General features: G+C 55.5%; 8 protein-coding genes across 8 annotated transcripts; 3 read left to right on the top strand and 5 right to left on the bottom strand.

Annotated features, from left to right (window-relative positions):
• Nucleotides 1-74: 74 nt before the first annotated feature.
• Nucleotides 75-1982, bottom strand: J3D65DRAFT_669712 (uncharacterized protein; the record flags this gene model as incomplete). The annotated part of the gene is made up of 2 exons (XM_066803222.1): nt 75-1020; nt 1069-1982. 2 exons carry the CDS (start codon nt 1980-1982, stop codon nt 75-77), a joined length of 1860 nt encoding a protein of 619 aa, XP_066653043.1.
• A 1074-nt stretch (nt 1983-3056) lies between these two features.
• Nucleotides 3057-4684, bottom strand: J3D65DRAFT_466888 (uncharacterized protein). Its single transcript, XM_066796476.1, has 2 exons — nt 4333-4684; nt 3057-4260 (listed from the first exon to the last, which is right to left on the bottom strand). The coding sequence occupies exons 1-2, from the start codon at nt 4551-4553 to the stop codon at nt 3147-3149; spliced, it is 1335 nt and encodes a 444-aa protein (XP_066653042.1). The 5' UTR covers nt 4554-4684; the 3' UTR covers nt 3057-3146.
• A 702-nt stretch (nt 4685-5386) lies between these two features.
• J3D65DRAFT_466843 (uncharacterized protein) lies at nt 5387-6462 on the top strand. Its single transcript, XM_066796475.1, has one exon. The coding sequence runs from the start codon at nt 5493-5495 to the stop codon at nt 6219-6221; it is 729 nt and encodes a 242-aa protein (XP_066653041.1). The 5' UTR covers nt 5387-5492; the 3' UTR covers nt 6222-6462.
• A 769-nt stretch (nt 6463-7231) lies between these two features.
• On the bottom strand, nt 7232-10349 carry J3D65DRAFT_669710 (uncharacterized protein; the record flags this gene model as incomplete). The annotated part of the gene is made up of 8 exons (XM_066803221.1): nt 7232-7861; nt 7921-8027; nt 8075-8154; nt 8212-8303; nt 8353-8445; nt 8495-8606; nt 8660-9677; nt 9731-10349. 8 exons carry the CDS (start codon nt 10347-10349, stop codon nt 7232-7234), a joined length of 2751 nt encoding a protein of 916 aa, XP_066653040.1.
• A 1750-nt stretch (nt 10350-12099) lies between these two features.
• On the bottom strand, nt 12100-13943 carry J3D65DRAFT_632092 (glyceraldehyde-3-phosphate dehydrogenase). Its single transcript, XM_066800981.1, has 7 exons — nt 13768-13943; nt 13549-13715; nt 13443-13492; nt 13325-13388; nt 12575-13259; nt 12382-12522; nt 12100-12320 (listed from the first exon to the last, which is right to left on the bottom strand). Exons 2-7 carry the CDS (start codon nt 13558-13560, stop codon nt 12259-12261), a joined length of 1014 nt encoding a protein of 337 aa, XP_066653039.1. The 5' UTR covers nt 13561-13715; nt 13768-13943; the 3' UTR covers nt 12100-12258.
• A 1930-nt stretch (nt 13944-15873) lies between these two features.
• J3D65DRAFT_632087 (mitochondrial cytochrome c oxidase-like protein subunit V) lies at nt 15874-17059 on the top strand. Its single transcript, XM_066800980.1, has 3 exons — nt 15874-16317; nt 16462-16655; nt 16711-17059. The coding sequence occupies exons 1-3, from the start codon at nt 16068-16070 to the stop codon at nt 16783-16785; spliced, it is 519 nt and encodes a 172-aa protein (XP_066653038.1). The 5' UTR covers nt 15874-16067; the 3' UTR covers nt 16786-17059.
• Nucleotides 17060-18044: 985 nt separating this feature from the next.
• Nucleotides 18045-19058, top strand: J3D65DRAFT_632085 (uncharacterized protein; the record flags this gene model as incomplete). The annotated part of the gene is made up of 2 exons (XM_066800979.1): nt 18045-18712; nt 18791-19058. Coding segments are annotated over exons 1-2 (473 nt in total), but the record flags the coding sequence as incomplete, so codon positions are not given.
• Nucleotides 19059-22247: 3189 nt separating this feature from the next.
• On the bottom strand, nt 22248-26696 carry J3D65DRAFT_557393 (uncharacterized protein; the record flags this gene model as incomplete). The annotated part of the gene is made up of 2 exons (XM_066797306.1): nt 22248-22601; nt 22653-26696. 2 exons carry the CDS (start codon nt 26694-26696, stop codon nt 22248-22250), a joined length of 4398 nt encoding a protein of 1465 aa, XP_066653036.1.
• Nucleotides 26697-26850: the final 154 nt, after the last annotated feature.

The raw sequence follows: 26850 nt of genomic DNA, 5'->3' as shown, positions 1-26850 counted from the left end.
TCCACTCGCTTCCGGAGCAAATGCTTCATGGTTGGTCGCACGTAAATGGATAGTTGGTAAGGGGCCAGCTTGGCCTATTCCAGACGCGTCTTTCGCGTGTGAGAGCGCAGTACTCGTCCACCTGGAGCTTGCGCAGGAGCTGACACGAGTCCTTCGGCGAGATGATGTGCCGTAGCCAGGCCAGATGCGACTGGCGGGATACTGGCGTCTTGCCAATCTCGATCCCAACCCATGCCATACGCGAATCTGTTGCCAGCACGCACCCAAGCCGACACATTGCTCTGCCACTTTGCCTCCTCAATGTAGCCAGCCACCTCGCGCAGCACGTCCCGGTTCATCTGCTCCTCCTTGCCCTCAAAGTCGTCCACCTCGACCAGATTGTACGGCTCCGAGGCCGCCTTCTCCACGCTGTCGTCAATCAGCAACGTGTTTGCCTGGTTGAACCTCTGTCCGTACGCGTGCAACGGATGCCATTGCTGCGTATCGGCTGTCTGCCACACCTTGTCCAACTGCTTGTAGACCTGCACCTTTTCGTTGAATTGCTTTTGCGTCAGACCCAGCATGTCGCGGCCCCATTCTGCAACGAGCTGCTTGCGTTGAGCTGCCGAGAAGAGTCCGTTGCACATGCGATTGACATTTTCGGGTCGCGCCGAGGACCACACCATGACCGTGTGGTTGGCAAAGAGGTAGGAGACAAAGGGTGGAGTAAAGGGTCGTTGGACGAAGTGGGACGAGTTTGACCTTTTGGGTCGATAGAGCAGGGTGCCGTTGAGATCCATGATGATGAGGAGAGGTTGCGGAATAGGGAGTCGGTACGAGATCATGGCCGATTGAGCTAGGTAGGTGGGCGACGGATCAGGACGTGGGGGGCCCGGTTTGTTCGGTTTTTCGCGCTTAGGCGACTTTGGGGGAGACTGTGGCCGTGATTTAACACCTGCCAGTTGCCCGTTCCCGCTGGCATTGACTCTCCAGCTGGGTGTCTGACTGTCGGTAGCAATGCCGCGATACTGAGTTGGCTCCCTAATTTCGTTAGCAGGCAGAGTTCAATCTTGATGAGATTGCACTGACATTGCTCTCTTCTGATGTGGTGATATCCAATTTGGAAGACCGGCCTGGCTCTGTACACGCCATGAAGGATTGATATATGCGGATTTGCTCGCCGCTGGCGACGCTTGCATTTGCGTTCCTGGAAAACTGGATTGTTCCGTGGGTGTGAAAGCTTGACCCCAAGCCCCTGCTATCGATCCTGGAGCGCCAGATGGACCGTTTGGGGGCAGTGCTTGCTGTTGGTATCCGCTTGCTTGTGTTGTGTTTTCGTGTGCTGCGAAAACGCTTGCATAGGGATTGTTCCAGTTCCACATTGCATTGGCCAAATTGTAACCGAACGGTGTTCCAGGGGCCGACCCAGGAAACGTGGTAGGAGGCGAGAGGGCTTGAGAAGTTAAGCCGTCGGAGAATGGTTGTGGTGGATTTTGAGCGTTCTGTTGTGCTGAGGCTGCAGTGGACATTCGATTCTTTGGAGTCGGCTCCTCGTTGCTTCCATCGACGAATGCCTTTGGCGCTGACGTTGCCGCCCGTGTCGGTGAGCGAGACCCATTTGTTCCCTGCTGAACCTCTTCCAGCACATTCAGCAATGTATCACCTACGAAGCTGTTGTTCCTGGTCCGCCGCGATGACATTGCGTCCTGCCTCGCATGCTCAGGTGAGAAGAACGCCGTAGCAGGCCCAAGAGTCTGACCGCTCAGATCTTGAGCCAGCTGCGCCTCTGCCTCCTTCTCCCTCTTCAATTGCTTCTTTTGCGATTTCGGCATTCGGCGTCGTCGCTTCTTGGGTTGCGATGCGCCCGAGGGTTGCGCGGTCGTGGCGACTGCAGCGGACGCAGAGGCATTGGCACATGGCTGCAGAGGTAGCGGGGCTGATTGAGGTTGACTGAGAGCCTGGTTGGCACTCGGCTGCTTCACTTTGTTCTTCTTCTTCCCCATCTTGATGTCGAGCAAGTTAGTTGAACGGTCGACTGTGTTTTGGAGAGGTGAGGGTCTGACCGTAGGAACAGGGTTGAGGGAGAAATGTTGAAAGCGGGCATGGGCGGCGGACAAGCTGGGGAGACGGCGGGGTAGACGTGCAATAACGTCGCGGCGACGCGTTGCTGACGTCCGCCAAACCGACAGCATCTACCACGCGCAAGTCGCGGACTATTGGCACAGCAGCGCAGCGCAGCGCGGCGCATTGAAGTTTCTCGGCCGGATTAATCTTGCATCCGGGAACTCAGGGTCCAGCGTGATCACATGCAAACCCACCGCGGGTGAGGTGCGCTGTCAGCCAACGGGCGCGGGTCGATCGGCTGCCTTCCGAGCGCTTGGAACCGCCCATTATGCATCTCATCATGAACAAGGCAGCGCGCGGTCCCGACGCCTCACACTGGCACGGTTGGCACACACGACGTATGACATCTCACCAAGGTGACCAAGGTGTTTTCTCGATTCGACGACTCCCAAAAACCCCAACCCCTTGAGCGCCCTTTTGATAATTCCCCCCTGACCCGGAGCAGAGACGGGGCCTTGCACACTTGTCCGTCGGAAAAAAAAAGAAAAAACCCTATATGGACAAGAGAAGAAACGCCAGAATATCACCAAATCGCAACCCTAAGCCGTACTCAGACAGCGACCGCTCCAAGGGGAGGGCCAGTGAAGATGAGAAGGAAGTAGCTCAAAGACGAAAGACGAAATCCTCCAAAGTGGAGCGGGCTTGAAGGAGCGCAAAATGCGAAACAAAAAAGGACGACCCAGCGTTTCCGAAAGCATGAGCTAAAATTCCAAAGCGTGAATGTTCCTCGTCGTCGAGGCATCCAGTCGTGGGAACATGGAAACATGTTCGTCCAGGCGCCAAATCCGACTCCTCTTCAGCCGCCTGTCGAGGCAGCGAGGACGAAGCGAGAGAGATTGGTCCCATATTACTTCCTACAATCATAACGAGAGTATTAAATGGTAGCGATAGACTGCAACATCACCGAACCACACCAAAAGGGGAGATGAAAGATCTGCGTCTCTACATCGAAACGCTGCAGCGGACGTTCAAGACGCTGAGCTGCGACAAAATCGAAATTGGCAAAAAGCGTCGGCATGGAAAAAGCGGTTGCGTTGGCCGGTTTAAGAGTGGAAAAGATCCCATGCACGGGCGCAGAGGGCGATAAATTCCTCTTTCTTCTTCTTTTGAGTTTCCGGGCTATCCCGCCCCTCGCCAAACGGTCCTGGTCGCCTCTCCTGGCGACCAAGTGGTGGCGTGCCCATGTCGCGTTCATACTCTTCGCGTGTGCGGCGTCGGCTGCTGCTGCTGCGGTGGACCTCGGCCGCTCCAGGCTGCAGGTTTTGGTTGCTCTGAGACTTGCCGGGCATTGGCGAAGGAGGCGTAGGCGGCTGGTGGCCCCCATAGTGCACGATGCGAGGAAGAAGGTCGTCGCGGCCGCCGGCCATGTGTTGGAGAGCTTCCTCGGCAGATCGGTGTTCGCGTGGTCGGGCAGTCTGTGGGTGGCCATGGGGGTTGTGAGGGAAGCCAGGAGACGGGAGGGGATGCTGGTGGGCCGAGTGGACGTTTCCGGGGCTCCGGCGTTGAGGTGCAAGGGCTTCGCCAGCAAACACGTCTGAAATGGGAGGGAGGCGGTTGTTGGTTTGGTTGGCAGGGACGTGGTGAATGTGCGAGGTCTGGGAAAGATTTGAAGGTTGGTTGGCGACCTGCCTTGAGAGGGCTTGGAACTGCGGTGCCCTCATGCCTGTAAAGGACTGGTTAAGCGGAGCCGACTGGATGACACGCTCATTGGCGAATTGCTGGGCGGACGGGGTCGCGATGGACAAGCCAGGAGGAGGACCCTTGCGGCGCGACGAGGCAGGCATCTTCCTGAAGGGGTTTCCATCGTGTCGCGACGCATCGCCAGCCTCGATCTGAACGTTTTTGCCCTTTTGGCGAGCCTCGATTATTTGCCTTTGCCTGTCCCTCACGTCTATGCTGCGTTGCAACTGCTCACGCATGGCAGGGTCTTGGGTGTGAAATCCGGGCGACAGACATGCGAGGCCGACGTCGTGCATGGCTAGGCCGGCGCTCTCCTTGCCGGTCAGAGGAGCAGAAGGGCGAGCACTCAAGGTCGCGGAGCTGACGGACATGTTGTTGGACAGGTCGAGTCGACGGGGCCGGTGGCGCGAGGCGGGCATGTCAGGCGATGAAGGCTCCTTCTTGACGACAATCTTTGGCGCATGTGTGTTACGGGAACTGCAGCGGCACACGAATCAGCCATGATGCACACGGGCTTTGGGGGGGCGGATATTGTAGGATGGAGCGTACGAGTTGGGAGAGCGCTTGGCATTTTTGTGGGAGCCTTCGCTGGTTGTGGGCGACGAGTGAGCGCTGGGGGAGCGAGCGGGTTGGTGGTTGGAGTTTGGAGAGAGGCCCATGGTGGACGTGTTTCGCGGCGAGACGTGGCCATGGGCGTGGGCGTGGGCGTGGGCGTGGTCGGCTGGAGCGGGCGGGGGCGCGGCGGGCGAGGCAGCGAGGGCGGTCGACATGGTGTCGATGAAGAGGGAGAGAGGGGGGAGAGGACGATGTTGAAGAGTCGAGGTGTAGAGAGAGGTGAGAGAGGGAGGGATGAGGAGCGGGAGATGGCGAGGGCTGGCTGGGCTGGGCTGGGCTGGGCAGGCAGAGGACGAGACGATAATAGGTGAGAGAGAGAGAGAGAGCGAGAGAGAGAGAGAGTCTCGAGGAATGAATTAGCGCTCGGACAGTGGGCTAGTACCCCAGGCGGGTGCAGGGGATTGCGCTGGATTGGGGCTAGGCTGCGCTCCTGGCCGTCGCAGAGTCGCCGTCATGTGTGTCAGCTACACAAGGGCCTGCGCTCGCGTGTTTCGAACTGAGAAGCGAGCCAAATTGGCCGCGAGTCGACTTATTGCCTGCCGTGCAAGTGCAATTTCTAAGAATATCTCTTCGACCACCACCACCACCACCACCACCACCACCACCACCACCACGACTGTCACCATCACCGCCATCACCAACACCGCGCCCGCTGCCCACGACGGCTGCGCTTCGACTTGTTTCGCTCGTTCTCTCCTTCTCCCTCGGCTCTCACCCCCCGCTATTCCGATCGTCGTCGCCGCCGTCCTGCGCTGCATCAAAAAGGGTCTGACTCTGGCAGCCTTCGTTTCAGACGGCTCCGCCTGGCCCGCCTGGCCGCAACCGCCTCGGCTTCCGCAACACGAGAACCAAAAGCCATGCAGCGCTCGTGCTTTTTATTGACGCCGCCGCCGCTGCGAGGCCTTTCCCGCCGCGTGCTCGCCAGCTGGATGGGTTGATGAGCGCAACCCCGTGCTTTATTGGCGCCGGCTCCCTCTGCTGCCCTGCCCACCGCTGCCATTTGCTGGCCATCGTCGTTCCCAGGGCCGCCCTGTTGGCCCAACGGCCTGCCCTCTGAAACACAAATCTGGTCCTCCAAGACAACGACGACGACGATGACTACGACGACTGCGACGACTCCCGTCTGTCAAGTCCACGAGACCCGTTGCGCCAAGCCCCGCCGCCGCCAAACACGACATGTTTGCCATGACGCATCCACTCCTGCGCTGTGCTGCTGTCATGGCCGATTGTCTTCAGCCACTCGAAACTGTAAAACGCCTCCTCCATCCTGCGGCCCGAAACAACCTCCCCCTCCCTCCCCTCCATATCCCTCCTCTCTGGCCCATCGTCGCACCTGGGACTGCCGCCCACCCGATCTCTCTCGCTCTCGCTCGGAACCAACAAACCAAAAACAAAAAAACCTTGTAGTGACGCTTCGACGCACTGCTGCTGCGGTTCCCCGCCATCACTTCCCAGCCAGAAACAAACTCCAGCGCACTGGCTACATGCATGCCTGCCGCTCGCCAATCCTTCATCTCCTTCCCCACACCCCCTTGCATCGCTCCGCCGCCGCCGCCGTCGCCGCCCCCTTGGTCCCCTTCCCACGCACCCCTATCCGGTCCACTCCACTCCATCATCACGTCTTTGTTGCCGTTCGCTCATCACTCTGCCTTCTCCGCTCCACCAAATCTCTCCTCCCGCCTAGCAACTTCCCAACCCGGCAGCGAGCGGCGGCCCGCCTGACGCCGCGATCGACGAGCCCGCACGTTCGTTCGTTCGTTGCGCATCACCAAAAAACACCGCTGGCTGTCCGCTGGGTGCCGATGACATGTATCTCCCACTGACGCCGCGGCACTGGCCCCCTTTCTTCCCCAACGATTGATCGCCCCCTCGTCCATCTCCTCATTGCATCACTTGCGCCCAACCGAAGCAGATGAAAATTCTCTTCCTCTCTGTTTGCGCCGCCCAATCCCGTCGCAGCGGTTGAACACCGACTGCCTTGGCCAATCAAATGCTTCGAATGCCTGTCGTGCTGCTGTCAATCTGTAGATCTGAGCGTGTCGTCGACTGAGATGGAGGGGCGAATAATGCGTCAGGGACGGTGGAGGAAGAGGGCGTGATTTGCGTCGATGACGGACGGCATGTATTGCTTCGGTCCACTTATTGCGTTCCTCCGCTCCTCGACCACCTTTTCCCGCTGCCTCGCTGTTAGAGCTCATGACGAGCTTGGTGCGAAAACGTGCCAAAACGCCGCAAACAAGCGAGCCACGCCCCTCACCTCGCCGGGCGCAAGACAGTAGGAACGCCTCTACCGTCTATTCTGAACATGGGATTGTCGTTTGCTGAGGTATTGAGGAACAGTGAGGTTTGCTACACGTAGGAATTTGTAGATACCCACCGCAGAAAGCTGAGCTGAATGATCTGAAAGACCAAGATCCGCTGCTCCCTGGTCGCGCATCCAGAAAAGCAACAACCCTCATCGAAATGGAGACCTGCCGCAAAACCTGTTGGCGTTAACCACGCCCATCCGCCGTGTTCGAATGGGCTGCCAGATGCTCGAATCAGCCATGACGACACGAAGTTCTCTTAGCAGAAATATGCCATCCACTCGCGTGCAACGCAGGCTTCGCAAATGTATATATTACGCTACGCCTGCATCATCGACCCCGTTCATGTCCAGCCAGGATAAATAGGTATCCGCGTCGCATCGCGAAGGTGGCGCAACCTCTCCCGCCTCTTCCTCTCCTCTTCTCTTCTCTCTCCATCGCAAACCACCGCACCATCCCAGAGCACACCTCTCCTGACCGCCGCTCCACGCACAACGAGCAGAAACCCTCGCCCTCTCCTCTCCGCTTCACTCGCCCCTCATCCTCTTAGCTGGGCTGGCGCTCCCACTGGCCCCGCCGTTGTGGCCACCCACCCCGGCGCTGGCCGCACGCACAGAGCCACCACGGTTCGGTGTTATCGTAAACGTGCCCATGGGCGGCGGCCGGTGCGGACTACGCAGCGCGGCCGGCGTACTGCGCGGGGTGGCCGAGTGGTCGCGGCCGGCAGACGGGTCGATTTGCAGCGCCGCCGCGCCGCCGTTGCTCCCACCGTACGACGAACGGTGCCGATGGTGCGTCGAGTTGGCTGGCGTGTTGCGGCCGCTGCCGGCGTGGTTGGTGTTGCGGCCGCTGGCCTCGGACGTGGCGCGCGAAGCATTCGACGCGACGGCTGCGAGGTTCTTAAGCTTCGTGTCATCGGCGGATGAAGAAGACGTCTCGGCTGCGCGCTGCCGCTTGGCCTTGTGTTCCTCTTGCTCGAGGCGCCAGTCCTCGGTAAGCTCGCGCATCTGCTCTATGACTTCGTCTCGGTGCGCTTCGAGCATGTTTGGTATCGTTGTCTGTTGGGAGTGCGTTACATTGCCAAAGCGCTTCCGCAGCCGCCGCTGTCGAGACGGGTCGAACGCTGGGTGGTCGTCCACGACGAAGACGGACGAATGCTGGAGTAGGGTATGCGTGGTTAGAGAGGCCTCGTGACTTGAGTTGAGAGCATGCTTACCGAATGGTACCAATTGGAAATATAGTCGTCTGTCGGCCTTTTAATGCCTGTCAACGTCTGATTGCCGACAAAGGCAAAAAAGTGGTCCGTCTCTTCCTGGCATTCCTCTGCAGAGAGTTAGTATCTACAAGAAGACTTTTCGAAGCGGCTTCACCTTTTTCGCCCAAGAGATCAAGAATACCAGCATACGGGGCCCCCACACCCATGAAAAACTTGTGGGTTGTGTCTCCTAGCCTGTCGAAATGCGTCAGTCAAAAGCCAGTTGACCTGTACACCCAGTATGGCACCTACGATATGTAATTGTCCCACAAATACGTCGCCAGTTCCCTAGTCAGGGCAGCCCGCTCGTCGGACGAAGCTGGTTCGACAAACTCGGGCGGAATCTGATAGATTATCAGCACACACGCTTGACAGCAAGCAGAGTACGCTTACATCTGGATCCGTGATATGTTCCGGAATGTTGACGTCAATCACGCCGAATCCGTTCTTAACAGCCCAGTCGATGTAGGTCTTGGTAACATCCGTCTCCATCAGGTTAGTTTCTTGACGGCAGAAGATGTTTGAGCTTACTGACCACAAGGATGTTGTGCAGGCTGAGCTTGGCGCTCTGCGGGTCTGTCATCGCCGTAGTCTCTGGCGGCTCGTGGAAAATAATGAGCAGAGGTCTCGGCTCCGCAAAGTTGTGTCTGCAAGTCTTGTCAATTTGGTCGTGGTCGTATGAGCAACTCTCTTCACTCACGTTGCCAGCACTTGCTTCTCGAAACTTTTGGAGATGCGATCTCGCAGAATGAAGAGCTCCGTCATCCTAAACGATTCCCAGAATTCCGCGCTGTCTGCCTGACGTACTATGTCATGCACTCTTCTAGCGTGTGCATTGGTTGCAACCTGATTGTCGTTTTGCTTTGGGTGCATGCATTTCCAGTATTTTGATTGCCATCTTTTGACCAATTCAACTGTGCTTTGTCCTAGCGGTCTCGGCTCCACATCATCATCTAACCTGTCTGGAGGCTCTCCCATCAGTGTCCGAGTTACGGCCACTGTCGATTTTGCAATGGACTGCAGGTTGTAGCCGCCTTCTAAGCAGACGACAATCTTTCCATTGGCCAGGGACATGAGCATGTGCGTCATGTGGGCGTAACATGGTGGCGTTACTTCACACATGCCCAGTCTGTCTCCCTTTGCAGCATCAAAGCCAGCGGCAACAATGACTAGGTCGGGATTGAATTCCTGCGCGATGGGCATGACGATCTGCTGGAAAGCATATAGGTAGTCACCGTCGCCCATGCCTTGTTGGCTCCAAGGGATGTTGACATTCAGACCTTCTCCCTTGCCTTCGCCGCAGTGCGTATGGTCCCCGTAGCTATTCATGGGGTAGAACGTACCGTTCATGTGGACGTGGATCGATATGTAAAGGACGTTGGGGTCGTCGTAAAATGCTCTTTGCACACCGTTCCCGTGATGCACATCCCAATCAAGAATAAGAATTTTCCGGCATGAAGATCCAAAGTCCTCTTGGCAGACCCGCGCGGCGATGCTAACGTTGTTGAAGAAGCAAAATCCACCTGGGTGGTCATGTTCTGCGTGATGGCCAGGAGGTCGAATCACGGCCACTGCATTCCTTACGTGGCCGGCAACAACAGCGCGACAGGCCTCAATGGCACCACCGGCAGAGAGGCTGGCGCAGGAAAAGGTGGCGGGGTGAAGATAAATGGAATCGAGCTTGCCGGCCAGCAGGTTGAGATCTTCTTGTGATTTACCTAGAGGCAAGTTTAGCTTCACTCCATCGAGCAATACTGAGTGAGGTCTGTACTTGATAAACCGGCGACCCATTCATAGTGCTCAGGTGTGTGCACTAGACATACTTCTTCCCGGGTCGCTTTTCTCGCGTCGATCCGCCATAGAGCAAAGTCTGGGTCGGAAACGTGATGCTGTGATGTCTCTACCAAGCCGGCTTCCCCAAGTTCGTTGAAAATTTCCATGATTCTTCTTGGGTCTTCCGGATGGATATCGTCTTCACTGAGCATGGCATCTAGAGGTTCTGTGTGGAACCTCATCCGGACGTCGTAGACGAGGCCTGTCCTGCTCGAGCTGTATGGCAGCGCTTTGGACTTTGGTGGCGGGGCCCTGTTGATGACGACAAAGGCTCTCTGGCGATATGCGGGAAATTCTTCTCGAAACTCCTCACTTTTGACGGATAATGCTGACGACGAGCCGCTCGCCACAACCTCATCCAGGACCTTTGGAAAGGCGTCAAAGTTCTCATCTTGGGCAGCGGATGGAAAGGCCTGCTCGGAATCACCACCGACTTTCAGGCTTTGGGTGTCGACGCTGAGAAAGGAAGGGTCCACAGTCTGAGACGCCGCGCCGTTTGTCTCTGTCGACTTGATGACAGCGCTGTCATTGTCGACATACATGTCCGCGTCTGGCATCATGGTAAACTGGACTCATAGGCCAACCGAAAGTCACGTGGCAAGCGTGTCGGTCATTGATGCATAGTTGAATGTTGACGAGACTGGCATGCTGTTAGCAAGATGCGTGGTAGTCGGAGCAGGTGGGCATCTTGAAGAGACGCCGACCGAGAGATGTCCGAGCGAATGTTGACATGGCGTGAAATGGGGACACGAGGCGCCCGTGAGAGGCAACCGAATGCATGGGCTGAAACTGGGAAATCGACTGACTTGACTTCAAAGGCAGACGCAGGAGACGTGAGCGCTGCTGAAGGGGACAGGAGCGTCAGGTGTTCAGACTCTGTTGACGGAACTTTTCAGATCGGGTGGGTTCCGTACTGGTGAGCGGATCAGCGTTGGCGTGTGAGTTTCAAGTAACCCGGGTGGTTGTGAACTTGTTTGGCGAGGCTTGGAGAGTGTGGAGTGGATAGGTGAGAGGTTCCGCTTCACGGTACGGGCGACTCCACGGGATATTGCGCGACGTGACGCGGCAACGAATGGGAATGCGCGGCTGCTAGGGCGTGGGCAGACTCTCACCTAGGATCAGCTCCAACGCCGAGTTTATTTGGACTTGAAGGTCAAATATCGGGTGCTTGGAGTAGGGTTGGTGAGGGAGAGAGTGGTGTTGCGGCTTCCCATGTTGCTTAATCCATAGCGTCGCCCGTGATTCGAGCCCTAACGCTAACCCGCTTCCGGCCAAAATAGCATTCTGCTTGCCAACTTACTTGTTTGCTTGTCTTCTGCGAGTCAAACACCCATTCACGAGTCTTTGGAAAAAAGAAGGGAACTGTTTGGCCATGAGTTTGAGCGATTCAATGAGCATTCAATGACAAGATATGACTCTGCAACCAAGACACGCAGCCAGTCAATAAGGGTTTGGAGACTTAGTAAGGGCTTGGCTAAATCAAATTTCCCATGCTCCTCGTACGATTCACTCTGGGAAGTATGGTGTGAACTTGCAGTCTTCTTCGGGCGATCTTGTCTACATCCCTTGTTGCGGGTAGAGCATGAGCGTTGGTCGAGCATTCAATGGTCAAGTTTGCGAGAGAAATCACAGCCGCTTATTTCCCAAACGTTCCCCGTTACAGCGCCCAAGTTTGCTGCCAATGGTTGCTGTACTTGAGCAGTGAATACACGAAGACGGCGCTTTTCAACGCATGCAGGAGGGGAAGGATGGGCACTACTGAAAATACTAGACAGCGATATAGGAGGGCATCCAGATTTCAAAACATGAAGCATACAAGCACCCATTTTTCTAGTGAGACTGTAAGTTGTCACGGCTTCCGTTGCTTTGCGGCGAACTTTGCCCAGCACGTAGCCTTTAACAAGACGAACCATCCCTTGGACTGGTTTCATTTGTGTCCTTGTCGCGGCCAAAAAAGTATTTACGAGTGAGACGAAGAAATTAATCAAGTCTCGTAACAATTATTTTCTCTCGGTGCGCAAAAATCTCGAAAGCACATGAGTGTTGACACTACTTGCTGAGGTAGCGTACAAGGAACGGAGGAGCGGAGGAGCCGTCGGGGGCTGGGGGCCTTCTGGCCGGGGAATCTTCGGCTGAAGCCGCGGACCAATAGAACCCCGAGCCCGTTCCCGATCTATCACCACCACCATGACCACACCCATTGCACTGTGAATTTTGAAGCAACGCTGCCTGTGAAAGTACTCCACGGTAGCCTGTCAGCTAATCAACCCACAAGTCAAAGAACAAGTTAGTCACGCGCAACGGAATCCTTCAGGAGTGTTTTGGATGCCTTTTATTCCATTCTATACATGTCCGCACCCTTCATTCGTCATTTCTCATGCTGAAACCATTAAAGAAAAACCGGTCCTTGAATCGGTAAGGAGCCCATCACAGGCGTCTCCGCTTTTGTTCGTTCCCTCCTTGCATTCAAGCGTTGCCGTCAACCTTGGCGATGTAGTGGAGGAGGTCCAGGACGCGGCGGGAGTAGCCTGAAAGGTATTGTCAGTCATCTTATTAAGTTTTGGAGTAGAAATCGTTGTTGTAGCTTACCCCACTCGTTATCATACCAGCTGACAAGCTTAATGAAGTTCTGGTTAAGGGAAATACCCGCCTTCGCATCAAAGATGCTCGAGTGCAGATCTCCGTTCAAATCGGACGAAACAACCTCATCCTCAGTGTATCCGAGAATTCCTGGTCCTATTAGCTTTGTTTATTCATGTTTTATCGTGTGTAGTCGACTTACCCTTGAGGGGACCCTCGGAGGCGGCCTTGATGGTCTGCTTGATCTCCTCGTAGCTGGCACCCTTCTCGATGCGAGCAGTGAGGTCAACAACGGAGACGTTGGCGGTAGGGACACGGAAGGCCATGCCGGTGAGCTTGCCGTTGAGGTCGGGGATGACCTTGCCGACAGCCTTGGCGGCACCGGTGCTGCTGGGGATGATGTTGGCAGCAGCGGTACGGCCACCACGCCAGTCCTTGGCAGAGGGACCGTCGACGGTCTTCTGGGTAGCAGTGTAGGAGTGGACGGTGGTCATAAGACCCTCAACGATGGTGTACTTGTCGTGGATGACCTTGGCGAGGGGAGCAAGGCAGTTGGTGGTGCAAGAGGCGTTGGAGAGGATGTTGATGTCGGACTTGTAGGTCTCGTTGTTGACGCCCATGACGAACATGGGGGCGTCAGCAGAAGGAGCAGAGATGACAACCTTCTTGGCACCGCCCTTCAAGTGAGCAGAGGCCTTCTCGGTGGTGGTGAAGACACCAGTGGACTCGACGATGTAGTAGGCACCAGTCTCGGCCCAGGGGATGTTGGCGGGGTCACGCTCCTGGTAGAAGCGGATCTTCTTGCCGTTGATGACCAGGTCGGCGCCATCGACCTTGATCTCACCCTTGAACTGGCCGTGGGTGGAGTCATACTTGAGCATGTAGGCCTAGTGACAGGGCCGTTAGCCATTTACAGCCTACTAGATTGGCTTGTGGTATTTATAATACGTACAGCGTACGTGGGCTCAATGAAGGGGTCGTTGACGGCGACGACGTCGACATCCTGGTGCTCGACCCTGCGTCCAAAGTCAGCTTCTGCTCGATGCCAGATTTTGCAGCGGCCCACTTACGCGTTGCGGAAGACGATACGGCCAATGCGACCGAAGCCGTTGATTCCGACCTTGTTTGGACTGTCAGTTGCTACAGGCATGAAAGGGTCCTGGGCAAGTGTGGTACCTTGACGACCATGATTGCAGCTGTGGAAGGGTTGCGTCAGCCACGACTCTTGCAGTGAGAAGGGAGTACAATGGAAGACTCACTTGAGTGATGTAGGGTAGAATTGGCTTGGGAGGAAATGTGAGGTGCAGAAGTGATGGAGGAGAAAGGTCTGCGACGAAGGGGCTCTGGGATTTATGTTGAGGAGAAAGGCTTGCAAGACGGCGAGGTGGGGTTTACTTATGCGTTCTCGGCCGCGGGGCAGCTGTTGTGTACTGAGTGTATTTTATTTAGTGGCCGCCGCCCGTGACGTGACTACTGGCTGGGCGCTGATAAGTTGTGCAACGCTCAGGTCAGCCCAAGAAAGGCGCTCTCTTCGACAGCATTCGCATTGAAACCGCATGGCAAGACATCATGATATGATCTCATAACACAAACAGATCGTCTGTCCTCCCAGGTCCCCGCAACGGCAGCCTCGGGACTCTCCCGGGGGAGCAGCTGGCCGCCAACCCGAAAACGCCCGGCCTGGCCAGCACCCGCGGTCGGGATGACTCAGGATTCAGGACGACCGTTACCTCGCCTCACGTAACGCCTTTCCATACGCCTGTGACAGGAATGGGGTGCACAACCAAACGGCTCCAACGGCGCATCCGCTCGATGACCGGCGCGATTCGCTAGGCGCTTATTCAACAGGCCGCTCCAGCGTCGGGCGTCCCCACCCAAATTTCGACCGCAGACCACCGTCGAATGTCATGGCCTGCTCAGCCCCCGTGTATTGCTCGAATGACATAGGACGAGGAGCCCACCGTCGGCCCGGTAATCTATCGCTTTGCAGAGCAGGTCACGATAGATTCGACGTCAACACCTGTCCACGACTGGGCCCCTGAGCCGACCACGGCTGCTAAAAGGCGAAGTCGGGCGATTCTTTGTTTCACTCTGGCTTCATGTGTCCCACTCCGTTGGCGGTGGGCGGCATCATGTCGTTGCTGGGGGTTGCTTGTCCGAATGATAAAGGATACGTTGGCCGTCCATCTTTCCATCAACAACAAACCCGTCCACCTCAGCATCCGGTCGACGCGGTATCGGCCATGCATCGTTCCACAACTTATCCACTGCGGCACCCGCGGAAGCTCAAAAGGGACAAGTAACATTGGAGCCGCCAAGTCGGAAAGTTTGCAACAACAATCCCTCCGAAACCCTCAAGGTGCTCTGTGATCTGTGAGGGGTATGTTGATTCAATTTCCTTGCGCTGTCTCGAGTCTCAACTGCGTTTCCAACCTTTTCGTGTTTTGGATTTTGCTGTTCTCGACATCTTTGACCTTCGCATTTCTTAGTCTCTCAAATTCGAGTCAACATGAGCTTCCCAAAAGTCTTCTTATACGCGCTATTTTGAAATTCCGGCGGACCCTATCGGAAGACTGGACAATTGCAAAGCAGACCCTTTAGATTGACACATTTCCTTACCCTCCGAGGACCACTAGCTGCGAGTGGCTAGAGGTTTGCCCCCTGGTGTTTTCAAACGGAGCTAGCTTACAGGTCTTGGCGGTCCCAACGCCTACTATTCTCGCTATCAAAATGCTCTGCGAAAGCCGAACATCAAAAGTCGATTGGCACACCAAATTTCACGACCGGTGCCTGTTTCGAGTCCGCAGCTTTTGGGGACACTTATGTTCGCTTCCACGGCCGCCATGAGAAGCATCTAGCGAGCAACCGTTGAACTGTTCCAAGCTGAAGACTGCTTCTAAATGACCGTCTCTTGACGTGAACGGATCGGCAGGTCGGCAACTTTCTAACGCGCAATCACATAGGCGATTCCCGCGAGCATTGTCCTTGGATTTGTTTGGCAGAAAAATAAATCGATATGCTGGAGGACTGAAATGTACCTATATGAGGCGGTATGCTGGCCATGGTTGAGATGAATACTTGGAATTTACGGCTTCGACGTGCTTCGATGGGATGGATAGGTATAGCTCAAATCCATCTTAAGAAACGACGCTTTTCAAGCAACGTTGACCCGTGACTGCAGGGTGGCATAATTGCAGAAGAAGCTTGTGGTGAAAGGTAGTTTGCAACATGCACGCTTAGAATGCGGCGAAGCTTGATGGACGACGGGCGTCGAGAGCTGGTGGCGCTAACCCGGTTTGTCCAGCTTTTCTCGTTGGGCTCTGATTGGCTGGCAAGGGCGAGCGATGGAGACGCACCATTTGCGCGCAGACTGCCCCAAAATTGATGACAATATGGCTGCAGGCACTTGGCCATGGACTAGCACGTGTGTAGCAAGTGGTTGGCATACGCCGTTGTGAAGAAAAGGTGATGGGGCGCTTTTCTGATCCTGCGAAGAGTTCGCGCCGGCCGGCAGGACCCGCTGGCGTGACCTATTTTCCAAAACCTCCACTATCTGCGCGCCCTCTCGTCACAATACCTCAGACAGCTGCAAGCAACCACCACCCGATCAATTGGTCCCCCGCGGTGAGCCCTACGGCCGTCTACCCACCCTCCCTTTCGATCTCGTGTGACTCTCCACTCCAATCTCTTCCACAATGCTGCGCTCCACCGTCGCCAGGGCCGCCGGCTCTGCTCCCTCGGTTGCCCGTCAAGCCATTCGCGCGCCCGTCGCCTCCGGTCTCCAGCAATGTCGCCAGGCCCATGCCATCTCGAACCCGACCTTGGCCGATATTGAGAAGCGATGGGAGACTATGCCTCCCCAGGAGCAGGCCGACTTGTGGATGGCTCTGAGGGACCGCATGAAGGTCGACTGGAAGGAGATGACTTTGGCGGAGAAGAAGGCTGGTATGTTCAATCCAAGCCTGCTGGTTGAAATTTTGGAGTTGCGCAAGATGGATAGCCACAACGAGGCAACGCAGATGCCGTTGCTGGATGTGCCGACGCTCTCCTATTACCAATTCAAAGTGCAGAGCTGATCCGACAACACAGCTTACTGGATTTCTTTCGGTCCCCATGGCCCCCGCGCCCTTCCCCCGCCCGGTGAAGGCAAGAAGATCTTCCTTTACACCATGATTGGCTGTGGTGTCTCGTTCGCGCTGTTCGCCTTCGCTCGCATCTTCGCCGGCCCCGCGCCCCCGACCATGACCAAGGAGTACCAGGAGGCCTCCGAAGAGTTCCTCAGGGTAAGCATACAAAGATGGCATTGGAATTTGAGGATAGTATCTAATGGCTTCACAGAACCAAGGATCCGAGGTTATCACCGGCACGCCTGGCATGCTCGTCCAGAGCAAGCCTGGCAAGAAGGACAGCTAGACTGCTCGCCATTGAGCCCCCTACGACGATCGAGGGATTTTGGGAGAGTTTCTTCAAGCTTTCTTCTGTTTTCTGTAATAGTGCGTTCGCAATCTGAAGCGTATCTCGTTGGCCGAGAGCCCGTTTACCACACTCCAAGGCGGCGCCAAGTTTACTCAAGAGGGTCTGTCTGCAGCTGTACAGAAAATAGAAGGGACAACTACTGCTTTTCGCGCCTTTCCGGCTGTCCGCAAAAGCTGTGTGCCATGTTTGATCGCTGGTTGAATAGAACGCTCTATTTTTATGCCGATGATGCCGATACGCTGGAGTGACATCATAAGCACCATAGCTCGAGCCAAGACTTTTACCAGCCCGTCCAGCCGCGTTCCTAGGTTCTCAATCAATCAAGCCCTCGCAAAGTCTGTCTGTTTTCGCATCTTGATATTGCGCTGGGAGCTCGGCGAATCCGAGTTCATGCTTAGTCAGGGCGCTTCTGGCTCTTGCGCGTGCGTCTGCAGCCCTACGGCGCCGTTTCGGATCCATGCCAACGTCGGCTGCATTTTCGAAGCACGACCTACAGGTAGCCTTCGCCATCCCCATCACACCATGCTGATGATTGCGTGGTCTTTCCCGGAGATCTGACAGCTTTATCGACACGCAACATGAGGTCATGTCTCAAGCTCAAGCGTATTTCTTAACGCGACGAATCCAAATCAGCACCGCAGTACTTCAAAGGCAACATCACTACAACACACGCGTATTTGCGGACGACGACCGACTATTACCTGATCTTGGATTGCTGTCCAAGTAGTTTTGTCGACATTACGCGCTTGCGCGCAGGCAAACGCGTCGACCGCCGAAGAAACACAACTTGATCGCCCACGGACGGCTCTCACGCATCTCTCTCAATTTCTTTGGATCGCAAGGGCATAAATTACCGGCCTCAACATGAGCTCCGAGCATGGTGACGACCTGATCGGTAGCAGGGTGACACGGCCGCGACAAAATCTCGTTCCAAAGTCCAGATCGGTCCCACCTGTCTTTGCAGAAGATCATACACGACCTTTGCCTCCAAGACGTCAAAATTCAAGGCCAGAGTTGGTACCTTTGCGAGACACCGTCACCTCCAGCATCGAAGACGACCAGAGAGACATAATTGGCAAAAGATGGGTACCGGAACATTGGGATGAAGCCACGATACTCAGATCAAAGTGGGCACCACCGGCACCATCGCCGCGGATTTCTCCAAGCAAGAGCGGCACTACAACACCAAATCTGCATGTAAATGGAGCTGCTACCGTTTCGGCACTGGATGCTTCGGAAACTGGCACTCAACCCAATGCTGCGCAAAAGAACGCCAAACCCAAAATCTCGACGCTACGCGAGCTTGACCTCGAGCGCATTAGAAAGCTCATAGCGCGTGTGTCTTGGAAGACGCAGTTCCTTCTCAGCTCTCAGCATTTGGCGCTCGACTCACTCCCAGCGGACGCCCAACCGCGATCGTCTTATTTGAACCCGATGACAATGTTTAAGCTCGACTTTTTCGAATACTACGTGCTTCTCGAGCGCACTCTCGTCCAACTCCTCGCCTTCTTCCACATCTCGGTTCCAAAGACTAAGGCCGAAGACGGGGATACGTTTCGCTCCAAAGCACTCAGCGCATACGGTCATAGCTACCACGCCAATGTCCTTGCTGCTCTCGATCGCCGAGACAACCCTCTGCGTGAGATTCTGGGCGCAGGCGACGTGCGCAAACACCTAGAGACGGCCAAGGCGTTCCGCAACCGCTGGAAGGATGCCGACGTCGAGTCTGAAGGCGACGCCGATGCTCATGCTTGGAGTGAGGACATTATGAAGCTCTCCCTGCAGCAAATGGCGAGCTGCGTCATGGGCGCGCTGGAGAAGGCGTATCTCTTGTGCGAAGAAAAAGAAATTGGTGGAAGGGAAGCTGGCGCTGATGTCACTGCTTGTTCAACCACTGAGGAAAATCACTTTGAAGATGATGCGATGGATATGGACGACGCACCTTTTGAGGCGGTCGAGGACGCCATGGAGTGGGAAGAAGTTGAATGATGGAACTTGGTCCGTTGGAGCATTGGTTCAAGCTTTGGCATGTCTTGCGGGAATTCCTCTTTTCTTCTTGTTTGCATGATTGTTTCTCGTTTTATACCCCCAGTCCAAATTCGGAGGCATTGGCAAGCGCTGGTTTTTGGTTTGAGACGTGCCAAAGCTGACACTAAGAAAGGTCTGATTCGCGACCAGTCTATCAAAAGTGTTGTTTTGAGGGTTTTTGTCAGGTCCATCATTATCGCAGACAAGCTGACACAGACACACGGCGCCCTTGCTGTCCTGCTTCATCGTCTTATCCTCCGCAAACCCTTGCTCCGAACAGTACGCTATGCTGTCGATTATGTCCACAAAACGTCGCAGCACGAACAGTAAGAAATACATCATTTACGCGCATGGTACTTTACGGGTACATGTCCCGGAAACCTCGCTTGAGACGTCCCTTTGCTAACCCCAGTCTTTGTGCTTACCCGCAGCTCATCCACAACCCCAGGCAGGTGGGTACATGCCAAATCCTCGGCCGTGGTCCTCCGGACGGAAGCAACATAGCCACCGCTTCGTCGGAAAATTGCCGTGTCACGTATGTACCTGGCACCAGGTCGTACGCGCACTCAGGGCTGCCACGACCTCTCTACGCAGACCGATGGGAAAATTTCAGAGGCTCTGTATTTTAATTTTCGGTCACCGCATCCCAGCCGGCTTGACATGCACCTCAAATTCAACAGTCATGGCGCGATAACCGCCAAACACCAGTGCCGGCGCACACCTTGCATATCGCCAGGAATGGCTCCTCAACAAGGGTCGTCGTCGTCGTGGCTGTCGAGCAGAGCGCGGGAACAATCGGATTTCGTTCCTTGCTGACCCGGACGGGACCAGTCAATCTAGCCCGCGGACGACCAACAACCGGTTCAATTCTTCTCGTGCTCCTCCTGCCGCTTTGCTGGTGCTGTCCACGCAGTAATTGTCTCGATCAGGGCATTAGGCAGAACATTGAGCCGAGGAGGCCGCGTTGTCCGTCCCTCCAACATTGCCCGAAGACGTCGACTGCCGCGTCCCGAGTCTTATTCGATTAGCCTGATGTAATGTGCGCAATGGGAACGCCCAGCGTTCAATAGCCTACCGAACTCAAGCCAATCGATCAAAGCGGCAGTGCTCAATGGCTGAAAGATCTGCGTCTTTTTTGATGTCTTTCTCAGCTGTTGCGTCGTTGGTTGAAGCATCCATCGTCGTTGTCGTCGGTAACCGACCCGGGGGTGCCCGACTGGCTGACTGGCTGGCGGTGCGGCACACGACCCTCCTACGCGTCGCTCCGACCTGCTTTGCGCATTGCACGACGGCCGCTGCAAAACTCCACACCGGCACCGTCTTTTGGCGTTTCGTTATGGCGCGATCGACGGCACTGCAGTGCATTATTTTTTGTTGGACGCTCATTTGATGGTGATTGCGTGCTCGTCTGCTGATCTCCTCTTGCTGGTTGTCTTGTCGCTGCTTAATTTGATTCCTCGGTCTCAACGACTACCGTGATGGTCAGGTAAGAGTTATCTATGAGTCTTTGTTGTGCGATTCGTTGATGGCATCGTTGTGCGGAGTGGATGGTGCGTAGCAAAGCTGGACACGGCTGTCGGCTTACTATGATTTGCTCATCGCCTTCGCAGTTTGGTGACCTGAGACAGTACACCTAGATCTCACTTCTCCCTCCACTACCATCACCGATGGAGGCCGGCACAACTGCAATTCTTTGGGGTGAATCTCATGGTCTGCTCGAACGACTTGTTTGGTCGATGCTCCCGAGGTACGTCTTGGCCACAAGTTCCTAGAAGTCGGCCGCCGCATTCTGTTCCCCTGAATACGATCAAATTTCTTTCCTCGACGCCCTCAAAAAAAGCAGAGTCTTGATTTTCTGGCCTGAAGGTTGTGGAGTTCCTGAATCCTCCCTCACGAAGAGTACGCCAGAGCGCGCAAGAACCGAAACCACACCACCTCTATCGCCAACAAATCTTCCTCCTCATCACTCTCACCCAAAGAGACAGCAACGCCAGTTCTTCAAACACCATCCCCCATCTCTCCGACCATCAATCCCTTGTTCAACACATGGCACCGCCAGCCAACGGCCACACCTCGGTGCAGCTCCACTGAAAAGCAGATCAGCAACGCCATCTCCTCCAATGATCATTTCCCTCGCAAACTAGATCGACAAAAAGAAATGCAAAACGTACAACAGCCGGGATTCGCTGCTGGTCACCCACGCAACTACTAATCGGCCGCAAGGTAGCTTATCTATGGAAGAGCGGACGGGGTTCCGAGTTTTCTACCTGCTATGGTCGTACGTGAGAGAAGAGACGGCAAGGTAAGTTTATCAATGCAATGTTTTTGACCTCAAAATCGGAAACTGTGGCAGACGATCAGGACTTTTAGCACCCACCGAACGTCCACATCTAATTGCACCAGAACATCCAGCATACCGGAGAACAAAATTCACTGGGAAAGTGGCTATCAAAATATCTGAGACTCCCTAGAGCTGGCTGCAACAACAAGAGAAATCTCCATGCATGCAACCGTGATAGTACCTATCTTGATCTAGTGAGACCAGGCAAAGTCAAGTAGGATCCGTGGATCCACCGAACGTGATGGCAAAACCCCAAGTTTCGAGTCCGTGCCAATACATAGAAGAAGGGATGCGCCGGATGTGGCGAAGCCAATGCGGACTACCAACATGCCGACGACAACCAGCAGCAATTCGGTTCCTCGCTAGCAAATAGATCGAGAGAAGGATTGACGAGCAAACAGCATTCACGCAGGCCGCAAAGCCACGTAGGGAAGCAATAGAGCGAGCATTACATTTTAAGGGATTACCGCGTCGTCATCACCGATTGTCGACGCCGTTGACGACGGAAGCGGGATTGGCGTGTGTACCAAGAACCCGCGCCATCCGCCTGATTTCGAAAACCTCGCCTTGCCACCTCGCCCTTCAAGAGTAACGAATGGAGTTGTCGCCTCAGACCATGGACATCATGGGAGAAAGGCTTCCCAGCCAAAGGGGGGTCAATAGGTTTGCTGGAGAAACCTGACATGAAAGATTGGGCCATCTCAGGGAGTGTGGTTAAGAGGACGAAAAGGAGAAATTTTTTGTTATTCGGAGTGTACACACACAGGACTGCGAATCATGTAAGATGATGGCTTTTCTCCCGAAGAGCGTATTCCAGCGTCTTCTCGATCTACCACCTGTCCACATCTCCCACCCGTTTCATTCATTCCAACCGACGGGCAGTCAAGCCCGGTGGTATTCATCCTCCGTTGCGCCTTTTCGGTTCATCGTTCGTTCAGAGGGGATCCCCGAAAATCGCAGGCCAGAAAAAGGGTATACTGCTGTGAGCCGTAGAGGGCCCGAAAGACAGCCAGCTTGCGACTCAGCGCAGTCAACCGGTCATTGCCTTCAACTCCTGAGTCCTCTTGTTCAGGTTGGCAATCCTGCGGAGAGCCTGGCTGTGCGGATCCGACTCGGCGATCTGCATGTAAGCGCCCTGCAGCCTGGTGGAGAGGACGTCCATGATCTTGGGCGCCACGTCCATGATATCGGGATCACTGGGGTTGATGCAGTTGTAAACGGTCTCGAGCCACATGAGCCGCTCCAATACGTTCTTATCGAGAGAGGAGGTGACGGCGGCAGAGACGGAGAGCGCGACAAGCGGGCTCAGGTTCATGACGTACGCGGGGTTGCAATGGACGAAGAGTTCGTCAAAGAGCTTTGCTTGGCGCGGAGAGTGGAGCCACTGGAAACATACGTTAGAACTGGCACATCATTTTCGAAACAGACCACTTACCATTATGGTTCCCTCCTCGTATTGACCTGAGCTCATGTGCTGCGTGATTTCCTCCAGCTCACGCTCCTCCTCAGTCTTCTGGGCTTGCACGTAAACCTGAGAGCCGACGGTTGATCCAGGCGCTGATGGCTGAGAGTAAGCATCTCCCTTACTAGCCTGCTTCTGGTTTCGAATCTCCGACTGGAAGTTGGCTTGCGCAGATGACATGGATTGAACAGCCTCGGACAGCTCAGTGACGATGTGGGTAAGGCTTTCAATCTTGGCAGCGTCTTGCTGGCGCTGGTACTCAGCCTGACGCAGCTGCTCAGCAAAACGACGCTCCATATCGCCACTGACCTGCTGAGCAGTGTTGGTGGGGATGTTATTCATCAGGTTGTGAAGAGTCATGGAGAGGTGCTGGTCAATCTGTCCGTTAACCTTGTGAGAAATGAGGTCCGAGATGAGACGCAAAGTCTCGGGATCCTTCATGGCCATGTTAATGGCAGTGGGGAAGGACTGCTTGAATTCGCGAGGGACGGTGGTGGACACCGTTTGGGCGAGGATCTCAGTGAGGCGGCGCTCAACAGTGGCACCGACAAAGTCGTTGAGCGCAGGGACGACAGTATTCTGGATGTTCTGCGACACAATGCGGGACAGACTCTGTTCTACGTTCTCCGTCAAGGTGCTGGAGACCACACGCAGGAGGGCGTCCAAGTTGGCTGAGTTAGCAGCTTCCAGGACACGCTTGTCGCTGTCGAGGCGGCGATGGAGGGTTTCCAATTCCTTGGCAAAAGTCTTTGAAAGTTCCGCAGTAACTCCCTCCTCAACCTTCTTGGCCAAGTCAGGATCGACCGAGCTGCTTGCCGTCACTGCTGGACCACTAGATGGAGCCTGGTTGAGCAACTTGGTAGCCCATGCAGGAATCTCATCGACGCTCTTTTGCATCTCAGCGGGTGGAGGCGTCTTGGCACGCTGAGCAACATTGGCATACGACCCAAGGGCTGCCGGAGCCGCAGGAGGCTTGGGCGCGCTCGCGATCGGAGTCGGAGACTCGACGGTGGAAGGCACGGACTTCTTCTTCTTCTTCTTGTCCTTGTCGCCGTTGATGATTGCGGCTCTGACGGCATCTTGCTGATTCTCAACCCTTTCAAGCGTGGTAGCGATCATGGACGCCGTTTCAGGGGTCTGCGAAGTCGCCCGGGACCTGTTGACAGGGTCTCTCTTAATGACCTCCTTTGGTGCTGGCCGGACTGTACGAGCACTCGAAGTGCTCTGCTGCACAGACTCTCCGTTGGCAGAAGACTCGGTGGTGCTGGGTGCCGCTTCGCTGGCAGCAAGCACGCGAATTTCGCTGAGATTGATGCTTCCATTCGTAGTAGCATCGACTGGGTACATGACCTTGCTGTCCTTGCTCCAGCCAAGATCCTCTTTCCTGATGCCGACGCAAGTGACGCCCTTGGAGTGCATGACGTAGAGCTCAAAAAGAGCAGCGTCATCGGGAGCGTCAGGCGACGCAGCGGGCTCCTGCAGCATCTCAAAACTGCGGAGCTGACCCTTGGAGGCGAAGGAGAATTCACGAATGCCACTCATAATAGCAGTCGACTCGGGCTTTGGAAGCTCGGGGTCCTTCTCAACAAGGCGCTGAATGTACTTGGCCTGAGACATGGGAGGGAGGTTATATCTTGGGGCGGACAGGTGAATGAAGTAGATCGAGTTCCTCGTAGGGTGACCAACGGCCAAAATGCCTGTCTTTGGGTGGTATGCAATGCTGCAAATGGCGTCCGACTCATTCTCATGAGGAAAGTTGATCTCCTGGACGGGCTTGCCCAGCCCGATATCCCAAAGCTGAATGGTATGGTTCTGTTTCAAACCCACAATGAGATACCTGAGCGCAGTGCCCTTAACACATGGACGCTCCTTGTCAAGGAAGTAGACCGATGTTGGCCAAGACTTGTCGCCTGGCGCGACGGTTGAAAGCTGCATCATTGGGTTGCGGATTTCCCTCGATGGCAAGCGACCAGGCTCATCGCCATCGTTGGCATCCTGGATAAGCTCGCGAATGTCCCAGAACCTGAGTCGACCGGCCTTGTCGAGCGAGGCAATGACAGTGTCGTCCTCGCTGAATGCAAAGTCCTTGCCAGCCTTGCCAGTAACGATCCTGAAGGAGCGGTCTTCGAGGTACTTCTCGCTGTTGCAGATGCGAGTCCTTTGATCCGTGTACGCAGGATGCTTTGCGACGTTGGGAAAGACAACGAAGATTGACTTGCCGCGGCCAATTCCCATGAATTCCGGGTGACGCGAACTCTTCTTTGCGCGCGTCTTAAGCTGACCGCCCGAAGTGTTGTCGTCTTGTGCCGGGACTGGCGGGAAGATGAAGCCCTTTGTTTCCAGGGCTTCATCGTTGAAAGTGTCCGAGCCTGACTGGCAGTCAACCTTGGCCCAGAAAACAGTTCCGTCAACACCAGTGGCGAGGATGCTTTCGGACGCCTGGGCTGGCTTGGTTGGCGGACCCGTGCAAATCTGCAGGTTGAAGATGCGCTCCTTGGTGTTGTTGAAGACTTGCTTGTACTTGCCATTATCCTGGCGAATCAGGCGGAAGCCACCGTTCTTGGACATGGCGTAAGCAATGAAGAATTTGGATACGGACACCAGGTTGCGGTCGATCTGGTCAAACTCTTTCTTGAGACGAGCAATGTCCATGATGGTTGCCTGACGGATGGGAACCGGCGGGTCGCGCAACTTTCGAATCTCAATCGAGACAAATGGCCTCATAGGAAAGTTGTACACGGGAACGCCCTCATCTTTGCCAGGGCTGTCCTCGGCGCTCTCCCAACTGTCGGCGACCTTCTCCTGAGTCACGTCTTCAACGACCTCTTCGACGGCCTTGGCTACCTCCTTGGGCACGCTCTCTTCAAACTCGCGACGCGTCTCTTTATCCTGAAGCTGCGCCTGCGCATCAGCAGCGACGTCGCGAACAGCTCTTTCCAGCTCTTCCTTCTCCAGAGGCGTGGCCGCCGCGTTTTCACGGCCAGCTTCTTTGTCAATGATTGCCATGGCCTCGATCACCTGCTTGTCAACCTTTTCGCCAACTTCGGCCACAGCCTCAGCAACAGTCTCAGGTGCATGTGGCTCGTTGACCGGGCTAGGTGAGCCGGTAGCAGAGAGCTTCCTCGACTTGGAAGCAGGAGCAGAATTGCCCGTAACAGACGGTGTGTCACGACCGTGCTTCAAGATCTCGACCTTCGGAGTGCTTGTGCCGGAGCGAATCTCGGGCCTGGGCGCAGGGGTGCGGTTGCGAGGCGACGAGGCCGAGAGCTGCTCGAAAGGGTTGACGTAGGTGAAGAGCGTGTTCTTGGGCACAAAGGCGGTCGATTGTGGTTTTTCGCCAGTCGGCGAGGATGAACCTTGAGTGCCAGTCTTTTCAGACTCGAGTGTGGTGTTGGCAAGGTTCTGGGCGAGGGCATCGACCTTGGTCTCTGGTACATCTTTTCCAATGGACGGCAGAGACTGGTTGGAGGCATCTTGGGCCGGTTTCGGCTGATTGAGAAGCCTCAGAAGGAGCTCCTGGGGGTTTTCTGACTGAGCTTCGATGGGCTTTGAAGGAGCTGGCGAAGCAATGGGTGGCGACTGCGTCGACGCGGTGCCAGAGGGCTTGCGCATGAACGAAGCCACCAGGTCCGACGCCGAGATTCCTCGCTCCTGTGTACCCGCCTGAGCTTGCGGTAAAGTGTTGGACGAAGGACGCCGATCGTTGGCATTGTCCTGGCCCGTAGGCGACGGCGCGTTCGCCTGGTTGAACTTGAGCAGGTTGAGGAGGTTGACGGTGCGATCAGCGTTGCCCGCCTCAGCTGCCGGCGTGTTCAAGGCCGAGGTGTTGGGACTCATGATGGCAGACGAGTGGTGAGGTTGAGGCCCTCCAGGTTGAGGACTGTAGATGGGAGAGGAGATGGTTGGCTGACGATTGAGGGTGCTGCTTTGGTTGGCGGCAGATGTGGTAGCGCCAGGCGAGTGTGCAGAGTTTGACGGGCTTTGCAGCCTGGCAAAGAGCTCCTGCAAGTCCGACATGGTGGCAGGCCTCACGCCAATGCGGCAGCGCGAGAGCGAAAGACAATGTTCGTTGCTGACCAAGAGCAAGGAACGGGTGAAGTGAAGGAGGAGCTATGATGATGATGTCTAACATACGACGGGACGGAAGATTCGCCGCAGCACACCTGAGCCG

This window comes from Phyllosticta citribraziliensis, assembly GCF_038025025.1.
Source record: "Phyllosticta citribraziliensis strain CPC 17464 chromosome Unknown J3D65scaffold_9, whole genome shotgun sequence".
NCBI classification, from domain to species: Eukaryota; Fungi; Ascomycota; class Dothideomycetes; order Botryosphaeriales; family Phyllostictaceae; genus Phyllosticta; species Phyllosticta citribraziliensis.
This window is presented reverse-complemented; position numbering and strand designations above follow the sequence as displayed.

What these genes read in the sequence shown, in the direction of transcription:
- J3D65DRAFT_466888 (XM_066796476.1), bottom strand. Translation starts at nt 4,553, where the DNA reads ATGTCGACCGCCCTCGCTGCCTCGCCCGCCGCGCCCCCGCCCGCTCCA. An exon ending in GCCAAGCGCTCTCCCAACTC is followed by an intron (nt 4,261 to 4,332) that starts GTACGCTCCATC and finishes GTGCCGCTGCAG; the next exon opens with TTCCCGTAACACACATGCGC.
- J3D65DRAFT_466843 (XM_066796475.1), top strand. Translation starts at nt 5,493, where the DNA reads ATGACTACGACGACTGCGACGACTCCCGTCTGTCAAGTCCACGAGACC.
- J3D65DRAFT_632092 (XM_066800981.1), bottom strand. An exon ending in TCATTGAGCCCACGTACGCT is followed by an intron (nt 13,260 to 13,324) that starts GTACGTATTATA and finishes CCCTGTCACTAG; the next exon opens with GCCTACATGCTCAAGTATGA. An exon ending in CTCCGAGGGTCCCCTCAAGG is followed by an intron (nt 12,523 to 12,574) that starts GTAAGTCGACTA and finishes TAATAGGACCAG; the next exon opens with GAATTCTCGGATACACTGAG.
- J3D65DRAFT_632087 (XM_066800980.1), top strand. Translation starts at nt 16,068, where the DNA reads ATGCTGCGCTCCACCGTCGCCAGGGCCGCCGGCTCTGCTCCCTCGGTT. An exon ending in TTTGGCGGAGAAGAAGGCTG is followed by an intron (nt 16,318 to 16,461) that starts GTATGTTCAATC and finishes CCGACAACACAG; the next exon opens with CTTACTGGATTTCTTTCGGT. An exon ending in CCTCCGAAGAGTTCCTCAGG is followed by an intron (nt 16,656 to 16,710) that starts GTAAGCATACAA and finishes ATGGCTTCACAG; the next exon opens with AACCAAGGATCCGAGGTTAT.